The following is a 21,662-nucleotide window of genomic DNA, read 5'->3' on the forward strand; positions in this document are numbered from 1 at the left end:
CAGAAAAGGTATAGAGAGACCACTCCTTCCAGCCAAGGGGAGAGACGGGAAATGGTTTTTCTTTGGCCTTTGATCTACATCACACTTTCCAGTTTTTCTGCCAGCTTTTTGTTCATCACTCTAAAGAAAGTCTCCATGGTATTGTTTCCAAAGTTTTACCTTGGAACGCTTTCTTAGGACACCAAACACATAGTGGGGAAAAAAAACTGCCCTTCCTAATTTTTCCCTCTGAGATGAAGACATTTCCCCCTGTCACCACATCAGAACAGAGTCTTTTCTGGGTGGGAAAGGTATTGGTTTAGAGTAATTACAGGAACTTTGCAGCAGTGACATATCCTAGTCCATTTTCCCTGACTGAATGTCTGAGTCCGAACATTCCACAAATATAGCAATGAAAGTGAATATTTTTGATTTATCAAACTAGCGTTTTATTTTCCTCCCAGGAAATCTTTTATGTTCTCTTTGCTTTTATCTATCCTTTAGTAAAATACGGAGGATTTACGCTCCCCTCCCCACCCCTCCCACAAGTACCATGTAGGAAAAAGGAATTTCAGACCTTGAGCCCATAGCAATTAAGAAACTAAAGAATGGTTATTTCCTAGGTTCCTCAGAAAGAAAACCAAAGTGAAATGAGAGAATTATCTCCCCCCACTTCTCCCAAACCTTAAAATAATTTTGTTCTCTTTGTGGGAGTGGGGGGAACAGGTTGGAGGGAGGAGCAAGAATGTTCTAGTACTGAATTAACCTGCTGTCTCCGGTGAATTAATTTACTGAACCTTTTCTCTGATTTTTATTGTTTGTTGTTGCTCAGGTTGTCGGTTTAAGGGAGCAAATAAAATTAAGGTTTTTTTTTTTTTTTTCGGTTGTTTTTGGTTTTTTTTTTTTAATTATAAAAAGGAAAAGAAAGGATACAGCTCCTGACCCTAGCAAGGCAGGTGGGCAGAGAGGGGAGGGGACAGTTAATATTGTGCATGCTCAAGCTTTGAGATGTGTTTGAGTGATAAAGTATTCAGTGTGGTTACTGCTTCTGGAAACTTGGGTTTCTCTAAATCAGTGAAGAAGTTTCTCTATCCATTGATTGCTTTAGCATCACACAAGTGGCTCTTCTGGGGACAAAATAAATTAATTATCCTAAAGATTTTTTTCGCCTTTACACAGACCTGCCCATTTATCTTCTTCCCCTTTTGCTTGAGAGAGCAATTATCCGTTCATGTGCTCCCTGGATACCAGAGGCCACTTTAGTTAAAGACCTTGTCAACAAGCCACCCAAAGGGTTAACCTTTCAGATGGAATTTAAACCTACCCGTCCTTTTAATATTTCATTCCTAGCTCCCCACAGCTGAGGCATAAGCTTGGCTTGCTTTAATTAAATTAGATCGCGCAAGACAGGTGTCTTGGCAGTAAAATTGTGCACAGCCCATTTTTATCTCATTAACTGCAGTGCTCATCAAGGGTTTGTGTTTTTCTTTCTGAAAACTCTAGGTAAACCAGTAATGATCATAACAGAGTACATGGAGAATGGCTCTTTGGATGCATTCCTCAGGGTACGTGACTACTTTATATTAAACCCAAGAATGTTGGTATTTAGAAGACTCGAACAGACTCCTTGTGTCCATTCTGTTTGGTTGTATTCATGGACTTTTTTAATGGGGCAAGGGAGGAAGAGGAGACATAGAGAATGATGTGATTTTTAAAGGCTATTAAATAATCCATGTTCAATGAAGGTAGTATTAGATTCATTCTTGCGTGGTGGGGCTGTTTGAGCGGTAGATTCATTACAGTTGGATAATTTCCATCTACTACAGGAAGCAAACCCAGCTCCTAAGATGCACTCTAGTAAAGAATAAGTGACTTTGTTCAGAAAGGTCCGGAAATAATGTTGAATTTCACTGCATACTTGATACAGATATCAAAAAAGGTTCAAGTAATAAATGCCTGGTGAAAATTAATTAGACCTCATGCTAATGAGATGGTTTCTCATTCCTTTCCTGCACAGAAGAACGATGGCAGATTTACTATCATTCAGCTGGTGGGCATGCTTCGTGGCATCGGGTCTGGGATGAAGTACTTATCTGACATGAGCTACGTGCACAGAGATCTAGCTGCGCGGAATATTCTGGTAAACAGCAACTTGGTCTGCAAAGTGTCCGATTTTGGCATGTCGCGAGTGCTTGAGGACGATCCGGAAGCCGCTTACACCACCAGGGTAAGGAGGATTTACACGACCTCTGGGTTTTGACTCTGATGAAACTGTGCCTCTTTTCTCACTTTGATGTTTAAGCCCTTTGTGATTTTGTAAGTTTCCTCATCATTCAGAGCCTCTTCGTGCCCACGCATTCATTTTTAAGCCATGTTTCTGAGGGATTTTGAAACCGCCTCAAGATGTGTGACTACTTGACTGCACACTAGAGCTTTACTTACTGCAGTTTTTACACTTAATTTTTCTTCCCTTCCTCCCTCCTTGCCTCCCTTCTTTTCTATCTTCTTTCCTTCCTTCCTTCCTTCCTGTTTTATATTTTCTCTTTGGTTCTTATCTATTATTAAAAACATTTTCTTATTTTAAACGAGACGGAGCAATGTTTCTAGTTGGTTGGCTACTGAATCTGGGAATGTAGATCCAAGATTTATAAAACATTTATACTATGAGAGAATTTTTAGTGTCTATTGGTCTTCATTTTGCTACTGGTAGATAAGCTGGATTAGGGGACACAGTTTAAGAGTTATCAGGATCCGTTTAATGGCTCTGCTATCTTAGCTGGACAAGCTGAATATAAGATAGTAAGGAAATAAACAGAATCATAAAAGTTATTGGCCATTAGGGCTGGCACTGCTGAAATCAATGAGAAGCAGACAGTTAACAGCCATTTTCTTCCTTCCGTGCTCATTTTGCATTAGCAATCCTAAGCATTGTGTTTTTGTGTGTGTTTGTTTGTGTGAGTGGTTGGTTGGTTGGTTATTTTTTTTTTCCTTGTAGTTTTCATTTTCTTTGGCTGTAGTTTTGGGTCTACACTACACATATATCCACTTTTGAATTCTGAGTCCATTGAGTTAGGAAAGAATGCATCTTTGTGAATGCTAAAGGTCTTTAATTCTTTTTCCAGTATTTGGAGAGAGGAAAGTGAAAGAAGGCTTCTAGAATGAGCATTTACATAGATAAAACCTTAGTCAAATAGTTAAGGAAGGTAGAAGGCAGCACAAGCATCCTCTGCATAGAACAAATAGAAATGTAACACACTAGGTTTTCAGAGTAAGCGCCAGAAGAATTTTCAGGGTAAGTGCCAGTAAGAATCAGTATAATTTCTAGTACAATTTATTGCCTTGTTTAGTAGCCTTAGTAAAGCAGACTTTGAAATGATGTTCTCTTGAATAGCTTAAGGGTCTGAATTCAGGTTGCATTAATTTCCTTAGGTGGAAACTTAAGAAATTTGAAACTCAATTAAAAATACCTTTCACATAAGTATAATCAAACAGTAGACATTTGAGGCAAAACAAAACAAGAAAACAGCATTTTAAACTTTTCCTGAGTAATACTCAATTGCTTTAACCATTTTTGCCGGTGTCCTCACCCCACTGAAGACAGTAACAGCTCTGACATCTGGTATTTGGCTTTTGCTGAGAGCCTATGTAATGTATTATCTTCTAAACATGTTAAACATGTTTCTCATGCTATATAAAAGTAGGATCACAGTGTGGTCATATTTAACTTCCACAGTTCATGATTTCAGAAGTGATACTAAATACTGCCTTTGTGCTGCTGAGTGAGAAAATCCAACAAGAAGTCAACTAGAGTCTCCGTGACACATCCATTGATACACCATGATGACATAAGCATTGTGTAAAACCTGAAATTCTTTTCTTCTACAATATTGCCTGAAAGCAGAGCTCAGGTAATAGGTAGACTTTTAAAAAATAATTAAACAGATTGACTAGAGAAAATCTATGAGGAGAAGTATCTCAACCTCGAAGACTAGTTAAAATAAACAAGTCTCTTACTGTTGTTTGGAGAGCTATCTCAGGAATGCTGTTGACCTGCTTCCAAACAGTAACAACATTCAGTGACTGAAATGGCACATCAGTGATGTACTTAAGGAATAACTTACGGCTTGAATGTTCACAGGGTGGCAAGATTCCTATCCGGTGGACCGCGCCAGAAGCAATTGCCTATCGTAAATTCACATCAGCGAGTGATGTATGGAGCTATGGAATCGTTATGTGGGAAGTGATGTCGTATGGAGAGAGACCCTATTGGGATATGTCTAATCAAGACGTGAGTCTTTATGTTCTAAAATATGTCTTCACATTGAGATTCTGGAAGGATCGCATCAGCATGTGATGGAGTGAGGGCTGAGCTTAAAATGATACACGGAATGCAAGATTCTCAACAAAAACGGATGTAGTAATCTAGTTAAACCTTATGGTCATGGATTTCAAGGCCCAGAATTATGTAGGTTAAATGGGATAGTATGGAAGACAGATTCAGTAGATAGTTACATAGGTGGATGGATGAGTGATAAGGAACAGTATTTTACTTGATTAATGCTCAAATCCATACTGAAACAAAATTCAACTTTGAATCTTAAGAAAATACAAGGATATACGAAAAACACAAATTTCACATGTGAAAAAATTGACACCAAAGGTTTATTGGAAGAAAACTAGTGAATATTTTAAAACTGGCATAGTTGTAATTAGAGCTTGCCCCTTGAGGACTCTAAAATAAAGCTTCACTAAATGACCCTTTGTAAATTATGCACATCCCTTTAAATGTACCATCTGGACGACTTCGTAAGGGAGTATCCACAATGCCTGCAATTTCAGAAAACCATTCAATAATGACACTAATAAGATTCCAGAGTAATAGAATTTAATTACAAACATCTCCAGTGTGAAAGGGGGAAAAAATACAAAAACAAAAATCTTAAACCAGGAGGTCTTCCCAGAACACTTGTTAGTTATTTATATATGTGAAGTGAAATATTCGCAGAGGATGTTTACAAAGGCATGGTATTCAGTTCACCAATGATAAAAATTACAGTTTGGGAGAAAACTCATCTTTTACAAAATGCTTCTCATATGGAATGCCCTCTGCCCATCTGCCTCATCCTGGACCAACAGGAAGTTGCAAAGGCTTGACAATTAAATGAAGAACCAGGTGCACTCAGGAAGTAAGATGCTTGTTACCTTATCGATAAAAGACTTTTCAGAGCAATGGAGAAGCTAATGCACTCCGTGTCTAGTGGAGCAAAAAATTCTCTAACCAGATTAAGAGGAATGATAGTGTTGACATTGTGTTATCTGTAAGTTACAAAGAAAGGTTCATAGCAGATAGGAAGAAAGCCAATAGCTAGCATAACTGATAGGTAATCGCAGGCTGGAGTGGGGGAAGAGGGGGACAAAACTAGAGAGGTGAGTGGTGTGTAATCTATTGTTTAGTGTGATTGTGTCACAGACCCCTTCCAGGTCCTACCATATAGCAACATTTGGTTTCAGATTAGAGACTTTCAGAGGGACAGAAACTACCTACAGGAGCAAGTAGTGCATATGTTTACTCATTTAATGATTTGATACTTAAACTTCATTTCAGTTGAGAGTCCTGACCAAATGCTTGTAGGAGTAGGGGATCTAAAAGATGCTGTCCATTTTCCTGCCCTAAATATTTTCAGGCCTGTAGTTTTGACAGTTTCTGTATTATATGACAACAGTTTTTATTGTCTTAAACTTTCAGTTGTCTGGCTTTATCCATGAAGAACATCTGAAGCCAAGTCTCTCCCACAAATAATATTGATTAGTCATTCACGCGTATTTGTCTCTGTTGGGTTCTGTGTAGAACAGGGATCAATAGGAAATGTAACTGGGGAATGACTTTCATCAGAATTCATTTGGCATATGGTGAATAGAATCAAAATAGCTATTGAAAATATGGCAAACTTACCAAGTTTTTTTGTTTGTTTTGCTCATCAGTGCCCCCCCCCAACAAAACATTCAGCAGCAAACTGAGAAAATATGCTTTGTTAACCCACAAGCCATCTTCCAAGCTGGCAGTGGAGAAGGAGCTAATGAAAGAGTATTAAGCAGTCTGAGGGTTTTATAACAAATTGTGTTACCCTGGCATTAGCCCAATATTGCTCTCATTCTCATCAATTCAATGTGAAATGTTTTCATCAAGTCCAGAGTCAACACCATGCACCTGGAAAGATAAAAGAAAGTCCGAAGATCAAACTGACTTAGTGTAATTGCTAGAAATAAATAGAATAATGTTTCGTAAGGTAGCATATAGAAGTCTACACTAGAAGGAGTGGTAAATAGTACTAATACAACAGGATGTTGGCAAAGATACATGGCAGAAAAAAAGATCAGAGGGCTTAATAAATCACAGGATGATTGTTGAACTGTGTGCTAGCTAAAAAGACAATAGTCCTACTGATACATAGAAACTGGACCCAACTGAATTAACTGTTTTCTGTTGAAAGACCAATTTTTGGACAGTAAATAAACCCTACAGGAGGGTGAACGCCAATGTAGCCAATTGAGATGGCTACAGCTCTCGTATTTCGCTAAAAGTTATATTTCAGAAAATCAGAAAAAAAAATGATTTTTTTTTCTACCAAAGTAGTAAAAAAAAAAAATCTGATTTAAAACAAATAAAACTTTAAAAATCTCCAAACAAACAAAAGTATGTCCAGAATTTCATAGGATGCCCATAAATACTGCTGATAAGTAGCCAAGAAATAATTCCCCCCCCTTACATTGGGCGTGAGTTATGTGATTTTACATTCCTGGGATTCACACCCTAAAAGAAGAGGGGCTTAGCAGGATGCCAATAAGAAAAGTACCGTAATACCTGTAAAGACAGATTAGAGAAAGTAGAATGAGAAGAAAGACTGTTGAAGGGTTTGCTTATGTTTTATTAAGCAGGGAGAACTGAGCAATAAGACAATTACCATCTACCATTAGAGCTTCTTCTCTTCAAAATGGGAATGTCCTCAAAGAAATTTGTGTGTTTGTTTTAATTTTCTTTGCTAACACTTTTTTTTAAATCTCCTTACTAGCACCTTTTATAAGTGTCATTTGACAGCCGGCCGAGATCAAGAATAAGATACCAAATTGGCGTATTGGCATAGTGTGGTCTTCCAAAAGTAAAAATAGTTGGGCATCTAGAGCATTTGAGGAGAATGCTATTTTAGAGAGAGGTAGTGTCTTCTGGATTGGGAGGTCTGGAAGGTGGGCTTCTGTATTTGTCCCATGAGCTGTCTGAGCAAGTGGACAGAAGCTTAAAATGATAAAAGGGGCTTCCATCTTGGATGCAACCATTAATGCTTCTTAAGGAAGGTCTTTAACACTAGGTTAGAGTCCCTTTTGCTGAGAGGGTTTAGCTGCTGCTGGGTAGCAGAAGGGGGAGGGTCATTGCCATGTGATTTCCCAGGGCCAGGCCTCCACCAGGTTGTTGATCTGATTATGTTCTAACCACTTGGCAACAGTGATGCATCTTCCCTTTAGAATTTCAGACTGACAGTTCCCTGCCCTCTGAGAACACCGTGTAGTAACAGCTGGCTTCCCTGCCCTGTTGCCAGCAATACTCAGTTCCAGCAGTGGCTTCTGTGAAGACATTGGGCCGTTCTCATGCTCAAGCTGGCTGGCAGCTGGATGAGCGGGGAACTTGCTGGTCAGGAGGGTGGATCTCTAACAACAGCTTCCCTGGCAGCTTATATATCATTCTGTTGTCTTTGGTAGGTAATTAAAGCCATTGAGGAAGGCTACCGGCTACCCCCTCCCATGGACTGCCCCATTGCACTCCATCAGCTGATGCTAGACTGCTGGCAGAAGGAGCGGAGTGACAGGCCGAAATTCGGGCAGATTGTCAACATGTTGGACAAACTCATCCGCAACCCCAACAGCTTGAAGAGGACGGGGACCGAGAGCTCCAGGTCGGCCATGCTTGCTTAATAGTGATGTATGAAAGGATACATTAGAGGTGGCAGGCGAGTGCTGGCTCCCTGGAATTCCTGCCTATTTGTCAGAGGCCACTGCACAGCTCTCTGCAACTGGGGTGGCTTCTTTCTCAGTTAATGGAGTATATATGATAATTTTGTTTACCATGTTGAAGAGCCTAACACCTGTCAGGCCTCAAATAGTCATAAGAAAAACAAATTTAAAAAATAATAATATCAACAAAAACGAACCAGGAGCGAAGAAATAATAAAGGTGCTTCTTTGATGATGCTAGACCTGAACATTTAGGGAGACACATGATAATGGACTTTGGGAAGACATGCAGGTCACGAGATGCTATATTTGGGAAAGGGAAAGGAACACTGGGTTAGTAAAAAATGAGCCAAGGACAGCTTTTCCTGCACTGTATTTTTAAGTTGACTTGTAAAGTGTTATAGGTGCTTAAAGGCTTTAAAGCAAGAAATCATTTGGTTTCAGTTCTGAAAGTTTCTTTTTTGAGTCTTTTATGAGTAGAAGGAAACAGGACCAAAATAGAAACTGATCAGGTTACAAAGCATGCGGATGAATGTTTGAGAGGGGTTTTAAAAAATGAATAGACTTGAACCCCCTGTGAAGGAGGTAGTTATTTCATTGGAAAGTGCAAAAGGAAGAAGCATTACCAGTCCAGAGAGGAGGTAAGGATACTGCAAGTCCATAATTCAACAGGAACTTTTCTACCTGGGGACTGGGCCTCACTAGTGAAAGCTTCAGGATCCCACCATTGCTATTAAATAAGAATATTAGCATAAGACAACTGGGCAGCTGCTTCAGGCCTACAAGAAGTGAGGCATTGACTCACCTCCAAATCTGTGCTTCCCCAAGGTTCTTCATGACCCTGAGTTAAAAAAATATAGGAGAACGTTTTCCCCATGATATCCAAGATTATGGACCGGAAGATAGACCAGTCTTGGTCAGTGCTATGAGTGTCTCCTTCAGTCTTCTGGAGACTTAGCCAAATGGTTGTGGTATATACTGATTATTACAATGCATGAAGAAAAGAATCTGGAACAGACAGAAGAGGACCCTCTATCCTTTTAAGCTTTCAGATCCCTTAGCACTGGCCACAATCCCAACAGTTTTCATGATCAAGCTCTTCTTCTGAAGTAACACGGGGCTGAATTCACATCTTATTTCTGCCACTTGATAGTCAAGTAACTTAAAAAAAAAAAAAAATCTCCTGGCATTTCTGGGCTATTTCTTGTTCTTCAACTCTCCAAGAGGTGTAGGTGGCCTCTTCTATTCCAAGGTGAACTTCCTTCAGCTTTTGGATCTCTGGCTCCAGATCCCAGATCCCATGCATATTGTCTGAGTGTCTTAAGGCGGGTTCATTGGTACTTGGTGTTTGTTTCTCCTGCTGGCAGAAACTCTTCAATTACCAATATTGCATAATGTGTGCTTTGTACCATTTATGCAGAACAAATTGAGAACAAATTGAGTCATTGGACATACTCTTCTCAATTCTAAATTTTTCTCACTGACAGTACTTCAGTACCTTGGATGCTTATTACTGCTTGCTAACAATGAGATGTAGTATAGCATTGCTTGTGATTCAGCACAAAATTGGGCAAATGTCATGGTGTTCCACAAAGAGCACAGAGACTTCCAGAACAAGCTTGAGAGTGACGCTTAGAGTTAATTGAGATTGAATGAGGATATTTTTCATCCTTAGGTCATTTTGACCTTGTCAGGTACCTAGAGCCTTCATGTGGCCCTATTAATGCTGTAAAGTTAGAAATGCAAACTATTGGTCTTTGTCTAAAGATAAGTATTACTTGTAAGCATTAACAGTAATGTTAAAATCCTCTGTGCTGTCGTTTGTTATTGGGGGGAAGAATTAAATCCTGATTATTTGTGCCATAAAAATTTATAGAAATTTTACTCAGAAAATTTATTAGAATAATGTACATAAAAGCTCACAAAGACACAAAACTGATAAAACATGTCTTTGGTAAAACCGTTATGTAAGAAAGAAGTAATGCAAATTAAAGTAACAGGTAAAAATTATAAAACAGACAAAGGATTAATTGTGCTGTGTAGAAAATCAAGGCATTATATTGACTTAATTTTCTTTCCATAGGAAAATAATTTTTTTGGTTAAAATTCAGTAAAAATGATATTCTGATTTAGTGTTTCTATTCAAGCAACACAGTCTCGGGATGAAAATTCGGTCAAAATGTTAAGATCCACCACATTCTGTAATTTCTAGGGAAATGGGAGTTGAAGAAAATTTAAACAAGTACCTGTGTTACTGTCAGTATAAAATACCTTGTGAAGGTCTATCCAGTGATTATTAAGTAGTTTGATGTTAAAGATGACTATAATTCTCTTAATAAATGCTTCCATAAATAGATGTTTTGTCAGGTATCAATATCATGACAATGGCAAAATTCCTGCCTTCAGCTGTTGTCACTCTTGACAATGGCCTAACATAAAACACCTGGCCTGAGAAATGCATAAACTAATAAATAACTTAATAAAAAGTGCTTAGAATTCATTGAAATGATTATCTAAGAGGGAATACGAGAAGCACATTCCACAATCCAAGCAGTGATCAAAGTGGCCATTCTTCCTTCCCGTCTTGGCACACGTGCTGGTCAGGCATGGGCTGATTAAAGAGGGCATTAACTCCCTGCTGTCCCAAGTTTGTTTGAATACACTGAGCCTGCCTGCAAACCTGGCTGGGAGCATGCTGGACTTGAACTCTCGCTGTTTTGTCCGCTTTGTCAAGTCTGGCAAGTTGCAAGCTCTCAAGTTGTCCTTACTCATACTTCGCTAGGGTTTCCATAGATGCTGTCTTGAAGTATGTAATGCTCTGTGCCGGCAGGGACTGCACTCTTCCGGCAAAGACTGATCCAGTTTCAGCCACAAGGTCTCCCGCAGTCTTTATCCCAGGCAAGAATATTGAAAGACCTGTATAATCATTAATGTACAAAGAAGGCCACATAAAACAAATGCAGGAAGTGCAATTAAGAACAGATAAGGTGATGGATACACACTTTTAGCAACTTCGTGAAATTAGGGCCAAAGAAACCCCCAAAACAAAAACGAAAAACCTCCTGATGCCATTGAACGATAGGTAGACCCCAAAAAGCCTATCTTAGGCAGTCTGACTTCTGAATCTTGCCGTCTCACTGAGCATCCTTGTCTGTCTCCGCTCCCTCATTCCCTTACCAGACCTAACACTGCCTTGTTGGATCCAAGCTCCCCTGAATTCTCTGCCGTGGTGTCAGTGGGCGATTGGCTCCAGGCCATTAAAATGGACCGGTATAAGGATAACTTCACGGCTGCTGGTTATACCACACTAGAGGCTGTAGTGCACATGAACCAGGAGTAAGTACTCAGCGATGTAACACCAAAGGGTAAATCTAGATTTAATAGTATTTTTCTTTTTTTGCTTTGAGCTGCATTATCATCCTCCTCATTAAAAAAAAAAAAAAGAAAGAAAACTGGAATGCCTTTCATTTTGATTGAGTATAATTTTACAGAGCCTCTAAAAGCACCTACATTGTTGCGTTCAGTTGCTTAATTAAACATTTGAATACACCTGCCTTGTTGCGCTGTATGAATTGTGGCTGATTTCAAATGTGTGTCTGCATGAAGCCCGGAAACGAGATTCTCCCCTCGTGTAACTTTTCTGGCCCTCTTTTTTTTTTCTCCCCCACCTCCAGGGACCTGGCAAGAATTGGCATCACAGCCGTCACACACCAGAATAAGATTTTGAGCAGTGTCCAGGCGATGAGAACCCAAATGCAGCAGATCCATGGCAGAATGGTTCCTGTCTGAGCCAGTACTGAATAAACTCGAAATTCTTGAAATTAGTTTACCTCATCCATGCACTTTAATTGAAGAACTGCACTTTTTTTACTTCGTCTTCGCCCTCGGAAATTAAGGGAAAAAAAAAACAAAAAAACAAAAAATATCAATACCCGCAGTGTTGCTTGGTGTACAGATCGCCGAAACTGTGGGGCTTCGCAGAAATGACAGCCGTCGTTTGAAATTAGACCTGGAACAAATTGTTTCTCAGAAGTACTCCGTCCATCACCAGTTTGTAAAATACATGTACGTATATAAATAGAAACACCACCTCCGAGTTTGATGCCGCAGTTGCTGCTAGACACTCAGCTTCTCCGAGACGTCCTTGATCCTCTCTCCAACGGGAATTACAACTGCAGTATTTTGTTTGTGGCATAAATGACCGTCATCCTGCTTTCACCGGAATGGATACCATGCCCAGGAACATTCTGGAAGGACATAGTTGTAGCTTTTAAGGCTTGGTTCATACCATAGGAAACAGCCTAGGTGAAAACCATGTGGCTCATGAATGTTGCTCCTTCAGTGCTTGGGCCCCCCGTTGGCTTATGATGACATAAGGGGCTGGAAAGAAAAAGAAAGTGGATTTCAAATAATAATAATAAAAAATAATAATAAAACCCAAGCACCTCCCCATCACTGGACAGACAAGGTTTGTTTCTTTGGGCCTGAGGCTGTGCCATATAAAGTCGTATTTTGGGACTCTACAAACTTACTGTAACTACCTTATGGATAGCGGACCATGACAATCTTGAATAGGGAACTTTCACACTTCCCTCCTTTAAAGAAGCAAACCCAAACCTACAAGGTAAGGCAAAACAAAACCTCAGCACTCTTTCTCCAATGAAAACTTTTTTCTTAACTTGATCTAATTTGAAACGCTGGGCAATAAATATTCTTTCATGTCTGTCATTTAGTTTGGGGTTCTCTCAAGATTTCAGTCCTCTCTTGACAATGGGAGAAGAGACCAGTGTGGAAACCGATACGGCTTCCCTGCTGTTCTGGGAAGACGTGAGTTAGGAACTGTACTATGTCAGGTTTGGAAACATGGCACCTAGAGCCTCGCTTGCTTTGCTTTCTCTCACACAAGGTTTCTCTTGCCCTTTGGTGCCATTTATTCATGCCACAAATACGTGGTATCTTTTGGGTACCAGGTAATCACCTGTAACCTTGGATCATGCCTCACTCTTCGGAGACTTGGCTGCTTGAGAAGTACTGGAAGATCTGTCCATTATTCTCACTCTCTGTCCTGCTTCAGTAACCCCTGCACCAAACAGGGTCAGCCAGGGAAGATTTACCTAGAAGTCAGTAGTGAGACTTAGAATTCACCTTGATGTCCTCGTTACCAGAATGAGACCTCCTGGAACACACGCTGCTGGTCCGTCAAGACCATTAGCCTTAGATGCTTCTGGTTAATCCCAGAATTTTCTTCTTGAAACGTGAATTAAATGGCTTTGTTTATTCCTAGGAAAAAAACACCTAACTTTTTTGACTGGACAAATTTTAACTTCTTAAACTCTTCCATTTTTACCACTTTTAAACATGAGCTTGGCTGATTTTAATGACCTTCCCCCCTTGGTTATGCTGAAAGCTATTTCTTATAGAGCAAGGCATGTTCAATTTGATGCTGTCAAATCATGACAGTTTAGTAAAAACCTTTTTGCAGCATTGGTTGTAAAAGCTTTTCTGTTCAGAAGGAATATGAAATTCATTTTTTTTTTAAACTACTCCAACCATTTTTGTTTTATCACCACTTTTGCCGAACCCTAAGAGTTCTGGATATTCATGTTCAAAGGTGACAGATATATTGGTGGGGTTTTTGTTTGCTGTAAAAACAAAAAAACTATGTAATTTTTTCCTTCAGGAAAGCTGTGATGTATTTTATTTTCAGTCTCCACAGACCAGTTCGAATAAGGTAGCATGATGACATTATCTTGGAAGTCAAAAGAGTGTTTCCTTGCATACATTGAATAATTAGAAGCCTTGCTTTCTTCAAGGCAACAACATAGGATGAGGTATTTTTCTACACACTGAACATACTCAAAGCAGAACATTTCAAAAGAGAGAGTGTGTCAGTTGTAAGATATCCTAACAAGTTAATGCTGGACACTGTGCTGAGGTCCTGGTGTTATTTCTCAGCACACATTTTGGGTACGTGCAGAATAATCTGGCGAGGCTTGAAATCTTACTGCATTCAAAGGTTGCCTCCTGGATATTAATTTGAACACATTGTATGAGTTAGAATCCAGGCCAATGGAAAGGCCAAAAAGGGCTTTCTAAGTGCCTAAAATAATATCCAGTAACAGTTGAAGTGAAACTCTACTGCTTCCGTGAAGTTACACATTTCTAAAAGAAAGGGGAGGACAATAGGAATGTTCCATTGTTTCCCAGGGCATGGAGCCAGGCTCTGGCATCTAGACAGCTATGGATTCTAAAGCCAAATGAGCTGTTGACACTGGGAAATTCACTCCATGTTTCTTTATAACTCAGTCCCTCCACCTGCAAATTAGAGATAATGATACTTTAATAATAACACCTTTCCTAACACATGGCGTTGTTACAAGTGTATATGAAATGCTCTTAGGTAGAATGGACTAAACTTCACAGAAGGAAGGTATACTCTTCCTCCAGTGTTTTCCAAGTCTTACTCATCCATCTTTCACTCGCAAACCCGAGTGTTGTATTGTGACATGCCAGAGTGGGGTGAAATGGAGTTCAGTAGTGGGAGCCATGCAGATGAAGCTCCCTTGCCTTGTGTGGATTTATGAGGCTTCGATTTAAACATGTATCTCTACAAGAGGTGGCAGACCTACCTAGTATTCCTTTATCATTTAGCCTTGAAATTCATGACATTGTTATTTTATAATGGAAAAGGGAGAAATGGACAAGCGAGACGCCATTGTAATGAAAAGAACTGGATGGTAAAGACACTTTGATGTCTTCCTAATAGATCTTTCCTCATGATACCACATAGACTACATGCCTTGGTCTTTGTTCAAGCAGTTCCCACAAATAAGGAGTTGCCAGAATTCAAAGGAGCAAAGGTTTCTTTTTCTCCACTGCAAAGTATTCTGGAATTAACTAGATACAATCCTTCATATTCCCACACTTCTCACTTCAAATATCCAACCCTTTCAACATATACACTGAGTCCCCAAATAGCCTACATCCCATTGGGAACTATTGAAGAAGTGTGTTGGTGAACTCACAGGGGACAGACGTGGTTTGGGGACTCCTTTTTCTCCTCTAAGAATGGAATTTTTAGTAACAAAATAAAATCACGTTCAAAAAGTGGGCATATCCATACGGTGTTGGTTGTACTCCATCCGTTGTAAAGGCCCTACTCATGTCTCCTTATCCTGCATGTAAATACATGCCTGCCTAGTGCAGACCCTGCACATTTGATTATCCCTAGAGAAGATACAGCTGGAAAAGTAGATCTGGGTCCTTTTCTTTGGTTTTCTTCATAATTGGCAAAATGAATGATGTTGACAAATGGCTTCCAGAAGGGCTTGGTAGTTAAAAACCTTACCTACATTTAGAATTTTAAATTGCTTAAGAAGTCATCTCTGTCTGAATATTTTATAAGAAAACTTTATTTCTCTCTAAAGTATTTCCTACAGGACTAAATAATGGCTATTTACCTCAAAGGAACTAAATTTGATGTGTAGCTCACATACATAAACACACATATGTACAAAACAAGCAAATAAAGAATTGGTTTAATAAAACAAGCAAAATTGTCTGTGGAGATAAATTCTGGTCTTAATCCTTTGTTCTCCACCTGAAGTCATCCACTGCTAAACACGGCCATTGTGGTGGGAGATACGGTGTCTGAAGAAATCTTGGTGGTTAGTTGTCACAAAGGAAAGAAGAGAAAATTCCTTATTATTGTTCATTTTGATTAGTGAGAGGACAGGAGCCACAGAGACGCCGTTGTGTCATGCTGATCTTGTTCTGTTCTAGACTGATGGGATGGTTGAGACTGGTTGGTTCTTGGTGGGCTCGAGCCCCCTAAACCTTTCCTGCTGCCACACCAGACATCTCCCTGACGCTCTCTTTCTGTGCCTGTTAACATGCAGCGCGTGTAAATCCTTTGCTAGATGCTCTCCTTCATTAGAAGTTACTTCTTAAGAAAAGCATTCAGTGCTTTTTTTATCTCTTGGTTTGCATTTTTTCAATCATAGTGTTGAATATTGGCAGATTGTGGTATTTCCAGATTTGTTCCCAAGATACCCAATTTCCCTTTCTGGAAAGGCTGGGTGCTCGTAGTTCAGGCTTTTCCGGTAGTACAATTCGCCTTTCACATCCCTTTACCAACTTGCGCAACTCTTCTCTTCTCCTCTTGCATGATTCTTCCAAGTCAGAATTTTCATTTCCACAGAGTGGCTGTTCACACAGTAGCTAAGACTTGGCTATAGGCTCAGACTGTGTGGGTTCCAATCCCAGCTTGACTCCTTCACTATGTAGGACGTGCCCCTGAGCAGGTAGCTGAGCTTTCCTATGTTTGACAGCCTTGTCCATTCGATAGGGGTAAGACGGTACCTTCCTCAAGTTGTTACAATTAAGCTATTAACAGCCATTTTTTCTTGTTGCTACTCCAGTTGTCATTTTTCCGAGGAGAGAAGCTAGATCTCCACGCTCTCCCTCCTGAATTACTTCTTACTGAGCTGTACCGACTATACGTGCTTCTCTTTCTTTCTTGCAATATTGGCTGACAACTGGCTGACAATCTTGGCTGCTGTTTTGTCTCAACTCCTGTTCTTTTCTCTACAGGGAGTAGACTCTGCTATCTTGGCCTCACAGCCCTTCCTGTTGATTACAAAGCCCACAGAAGAAAACAGAACACACCCTCCTCAGTCCCTTCGAAACACGTTTCTTCTGCTTCTGCTCATGCCAGTCCTGGAGCAAAGTCACTGATGAAACAACACCCATACCCGAGAAGAATGCATGGATGACGTTGGAATCTCCTTTCCTAGTGAAAGAAACCGCAGCCGGGCAAGGTTCAGCACGGGTCCTCCCGTTGCATTGAGGAATGTACTGTCTCGCAGCACCAGCTCTGCAGAGCCCTTGTTCCTAAACTCCTCGTGGTTTTATTTATATGTATTTCCATATCGCTCCTGTACGTCACCGCTGCCTTGGCGCGGCAGCGAGGGACGCAAGGCTACAGGTCGTACCATGGACACCAGGTTCGGTGCCTCCACACAAAGCAAAGCCAGTTCCCATGAGCTGCCTATGATATGCATTGCTGAAGTAACATTTTACCCAGGGTGTGCCATTGCCGTGATATAAATATATTTTTTTCCTAGACTAACTACGAGCTGACTTATCTCTTTTGATGTGTGTACATAGGTGTGAGAGTGCGTGTCCGCGGGTGTATGTGCGTGTGAGTGTAGGACCTCATGCTTAGCACTGCCTGTGAATGTTGTGGAAGGTGACACCCGGAGAGTTTTGGTTTCTCGCCAGTTCAGAGATGAAGAGCCACATGAGTTGGTGGACCCGCACGGGTCCTCCTAGAAAGATAGCCCGGAAATGTTCAGTGTCCTGTATTTAGAAGTGTATTCTGTAGCTGCCACACGAAGCTTAGTAAGTAAGCCTGCAGCTTAGGGTGGAGACATTTTCACCTTGGCGATGGGGTAACTTGAGAGTGTCCATCCATTCAGGTGACAGCCCATCATCAGAATTACTAATTCCAATTGAGCTTCTCATTGGAATTGCCGGTTTCTTGAGGGAGAGAGAAGGGGGTGGAATTTGCCTGGTAACCCCAAATGGAATAGAGGTAGCCTTTGTTTCCCTGCATAAATGGACTTGTTGAATGCGAACAAAATATATGCAATTCATATACTTCCGGAGGTGAACGTAGACGCGTGTGTCAGCTTTGAGATGATGTGTTCTGGATTAATACTTGGTCTCTCAATGTCACAGAAAAATACATGCCAGTGACTCTTGAGGTTAGCATCGTTCGGATTAAATGTCCTCAAGTGATTTTCGGTTCCCCGTATACAGGAAGAGTTCTACAGTTACCAATATGCAGCTAACTCCAACGGTCCTTAGCCTTCTAGGATCTGAGGTCGGTGTGTGAAGATTCAGTTCCGATAAGACATGTATGCCAAATTTCAGCCAACATACTGCCGTTTTTCATAATCTGAGTGGCTGCCTTGCCTATTCTAAGCTATGCTTGCAGAAACTGTGGCCATTTTCATAAGCTATACCATCAAATCAGGGAAAAAAAATGGGAAAAAAAAAAGATTCTGAACCCCATGTTGAGTAAGTAGAGAAAATCATCAATAAGTATTTATTACATTCTGACAGGGTGTGTGGCATTGTGTTCTCATAGCTATGCCAGAGTGACAAAAGTTAATTCACCCCTTTTTGGGGACTTTAATATATTTTTAAAGGGATGTGCCTATGCATTGATGCCTGAAAAATATGTATAAAGAAATGAGGTTGAATCTCTGAGCTGGTCATCTTTCCCCAGAGATCAGGGCAGGAGGCCAACTTCAGGGACTGTATCTAGCCCCATAAGCGAGTGCTGGCCTAGTGAGTTCAGATGCTCAGTCTTGCTCAGATCTTCCGTTAGGCAGCATTAAGCTGTTCCCCTGCACCAAATCACATAGCTTCACCATGTGTCCACTGGCCCCAAATTATTTTTAACAGTCATGGATGAAATGTTCTGGTGTGTTGAAAAAGTTATTTTCAAGACAGGTTGTGCTCACTACATTGCTGGTATGTGTGTTTTGAGAACTCTTGTATTCAATCTGTGAAGGATATGTGTATTAATCCATACACGCTTATAGCCTCAATATTTGTCTGAAGACACTCAAAATCTGACCAGTAAAGGAAAGTTCTAGAAGCAATATTTTCACTTATTTAACATTCTCCAAACAACATCAACCATTGATACACACTGAAGAGTGCATTTATTTTTTGTATCACTCCAGGTATGTTGGAATATGCAAGGACTGTGGTTAAAATTAGAATGTATAAGGCATATTATAATTTAGTTCATACCGAAAAGGAAATTAACAGAACATTGCTTGGCTCCTACATGTTCTGAAATTTGAGCGATCTCTTGAGTTAGACATAGATTTTTCTATTTTGTTTTATTTTGTCAAGGTATTTTTCTTCCCTTCATGAACTTTAGGTACACATAACTTATGTCATTTATTTATGGTCTTTTATACCTAGTTTGTAAAATTGTAAAATAGCAAACTAAATGCAAAGAGTTTGCATTTGAAAATAATAAAGTAGTTGCCGTATACAGACCTGGAATCCGGTTGTCTCTTTTCCATAATTTTTCCATATGCCTACTGTTTCTAAATCAATTAATTCTTGATTGTCATTTGGTTAGAACATAAAATCTTGAGTTTTAATTGAGTGTGCTTAGTTAGAGGATTAAAAAACATTGACTTTTAAATAGCCCTTGGCCTTGAGAACAGCACATTAGCAAATCAGACTTAGGTTTTATGAGATTCTGTATGTATCTGAGTGTAATTAAGACAGTGATCTTTGGTTGGAATTTAGGCTCCCCCACGTACTACTGATAATGCAATTTAGGGCAAGTTTCTTAACTTCCTTGTGCCCATTTCCTTGTTTGTACAATGGCAATTATAATACGACAGGTATTTTTTAAAGATTTATTTATTTATTTATTTGAGAGAGAGCATGTGTTAGCAGTGGGGGAGGGGCAGAGGGAAAGGGAGAGAGAGAATCTCCAGCAGATAGTGAGACACCATATTCATACAACTTTTATTATAGCATATTATTATGTCATTCTATTTTACTATTAACGGTTAACATCTTACTGTGCCTAATTTATAAATTAAACTTTCTTATTGGTAGATACATTAGGGTAAAAAGCCATAGTATATATGGGATTTGGTATTATCTGTGGTTTTGGGTGTCCACTGGGGGTCCTAGAATATATCTCCTATGGATAAGAGGACTACAGTATTCTCAGCATTTTTAGCAATATAACCTGTCTTCTCCAACATCCACAGTACTATACCTTCTCTTAACACCTTTGGTAGTGACTAGCTACCCATCCTTGCCACAGACTTTTAATTCTGGATTGTTGGATCCTTGAGAGTGCATTGGGGCTCCAAGGAGTCCAAAGAGTATCCCTAAAACGTGGTGTAAATGATATGTATATGTGTGTTTTGATGGGGAGAAAGTTCCTAAATTTCATCAAATCATAAATGAATGTGGGATACAAAAATGATAAGAGCCATAGTTTTAAGGATGAATGCTCCCATCATTATACCATTTCATTAAACACACTGTCAATTGACTAAGCCCTTGTTAATTGAAAATCAGTCTCAAGACTTATTACAGTGTCTTAACTAAAGCCCTTAAGAGCAGCTGGCTTCAGAGAATGAGAGCATGCTGTTTAGTGTTCCTAGAGATATTTTAAAACATAGACCTTGAAATAAAAAGAATCTGGGTTATGTCTGGTTATTTTGTGTTTATTTCCTAGTTAAATACCTCTCTAGAATCAGCTATACTAATAGGTAGAGTAGTTGATAATTTATTTATGATTTGTGGCAGACTAGGCTTGGCATTTTCTATCCCACTTGTTCAGCAAGATAGAAAGTCAACTGTATTAAAGCTGTATTTATGGAAGATGGAGCTATAGAAATACAGATACAGACTTTTTATAAGGAATCGTCTCCTGCACTTACGAAAGCTGAGAAGTCCCATGATCTGCAAGCCCGGGACCCAGGGAAGTCAGTGGTGTCGCTCAGTTCAAGTCCAGTGGCCCAAGCACCCGCCGAGCCAACGGCGTAAGTCCTTGTCCGTGGGCAGTAGAAGATGACATGTTCTATCTCAGAGAGTTCCTTCTGAGCAGGAAGCAGAAGAGGGGAATTCCACCTTTCTCCTCCATCATTCTAGTCAGGCCCTCAATATAATGGATGACAGCCACCCACACTGGGGAGGGCATTCTACTGAGTTTACTCATTTAAATGCTGCTTTCATCCAGAAACACCTTCACAGACACACCCAGAGATTCTTATAATCTGGGCCCTCCATGACCAGTCAGGGTCATTTGAAATGAACCATCACATTGACCAGTAAAGCAGTTTCCCCTACATTTTCTAGAATGAGTTGGCAGAGTGGATATCAAAATTGCCACATGTAATTTAATAATTTTGAGATTGATTTCAGGGTAGTGCAATAATGAGGTTCTTCTATTATTTAGGGCAATAACTTCTAACTTCTGTAATACAAGGCCCCATATTTTCAGCATTTAATACACTTAAGTGTTGTTTCTAGCAAACATCATAGCCTAATGAAGATCCGGAGGATCTTTCTGGCAACTTTGCAAGCAGTGAACTGGATCCAAGCTCCTTCCCTCCTATGAGGCTCTCATCTTCTACAGGTGACATCTATGGCCACCACCTAAGAGAGTGAATGATTCTAAAGCTGAAGGCTTTATTCTCCCTCCCCTATTTTATTGGTCAGAACTTATCATATGGGCCTAAGCCGCTGTTTGGAGGTGGGAAATAAAGTCCTGTAAGCACGTAAAGACAAATCTGTTGAGCAGCTAGCCAGTATCTACCACAAGTACAAAGAAGCACCACACACCAAGGGGAGGTCAGGGAAAGCTCCCTGTGGAAGTCAAATGCATCTGCTCCTACAATTATGTTGAAAGCTAGTTTCCCAAAGATGCTGAGAAGCATGAGCAGTGTTCAGACTTGCTATAATATTTGCTTCCTCATCCTTGTCTACCCAGATGCTTCAGAGAGAACATTTTCCGTCCTGAATCACAGACCTCTGTGCCTTCTGTTAGCCACAAGCTTCTGTTTATATTCAAAAATGCTGCCTATTCAGGTTTAAATGGCCTTAGTGACTCAGTATTCCCAG

General features: G+C 40.0%; 1 protein-coding gene across 3 annotated transcripts in view; it reads left to right on the forward strand.

The window, feature by feature from the left end:
* Positions 1 to 19,061, forward strand: part of EPHA4 (EPH receptor A4) — a 144,272-nt gene extending 125,211 nt beyond the window's left edge. For 2 of the 3 annotated variants that reach the window (XM_059167923.1, XM_059167922.1), the window contains exons 13-19: positions 1,483 to 1,544; positions 1,997 to 2,206; positions 4,118 to 4,267; positions 7,732 to 7,925; positions 11,163 to 11,318; positions 11,657 to 12,606; positions 16,575 to 19,061. In XM_059167923.1, coding sequence (XP_059023906.1) covers positions 1,483 to 1,544; positions 1,997 to 2,206; positions 4,118 to 4,267; positions 7,732 to 7,925; positions 11,163 to 11,318; positions 11,657 to 11,771 — 887 coding nt within the window. In that variant the 3' untranslated portion in view covers positions 11,772 to 12,606; positions 16,575 to 19,061. Of the gene's footprint in view, positions 1 to 1,482; positions 1,545 to 1,996; positions 2,207 to 4,117; positions 4,268 to 7,731; positions 7,926 to 11,162; positions 11,348 to 11,656; positions 12,607 to 16,574 lie in introns of those variants that run through there. The other variant, XM_059167924.1, reaches the window with a different exon arrangement.
* Positions 19,062 to 21,662: the final 2,601 nt, after the last annotated feature.

Source organism: Mustela lutreola, chromosome 3 (genome assembly GCF_030435805.1).
Source record: "Mustela lutreola isolate mMusLut2 chromosome 3, mMusLut2.pri, whole genome shotgun sequence".
Classification (NCBI taxonomy): Eukaryota; Metazoa; Chordata; class Mammalia; order Carnivora; family Mustelidae; genus Mustela; species Mustela lutreola.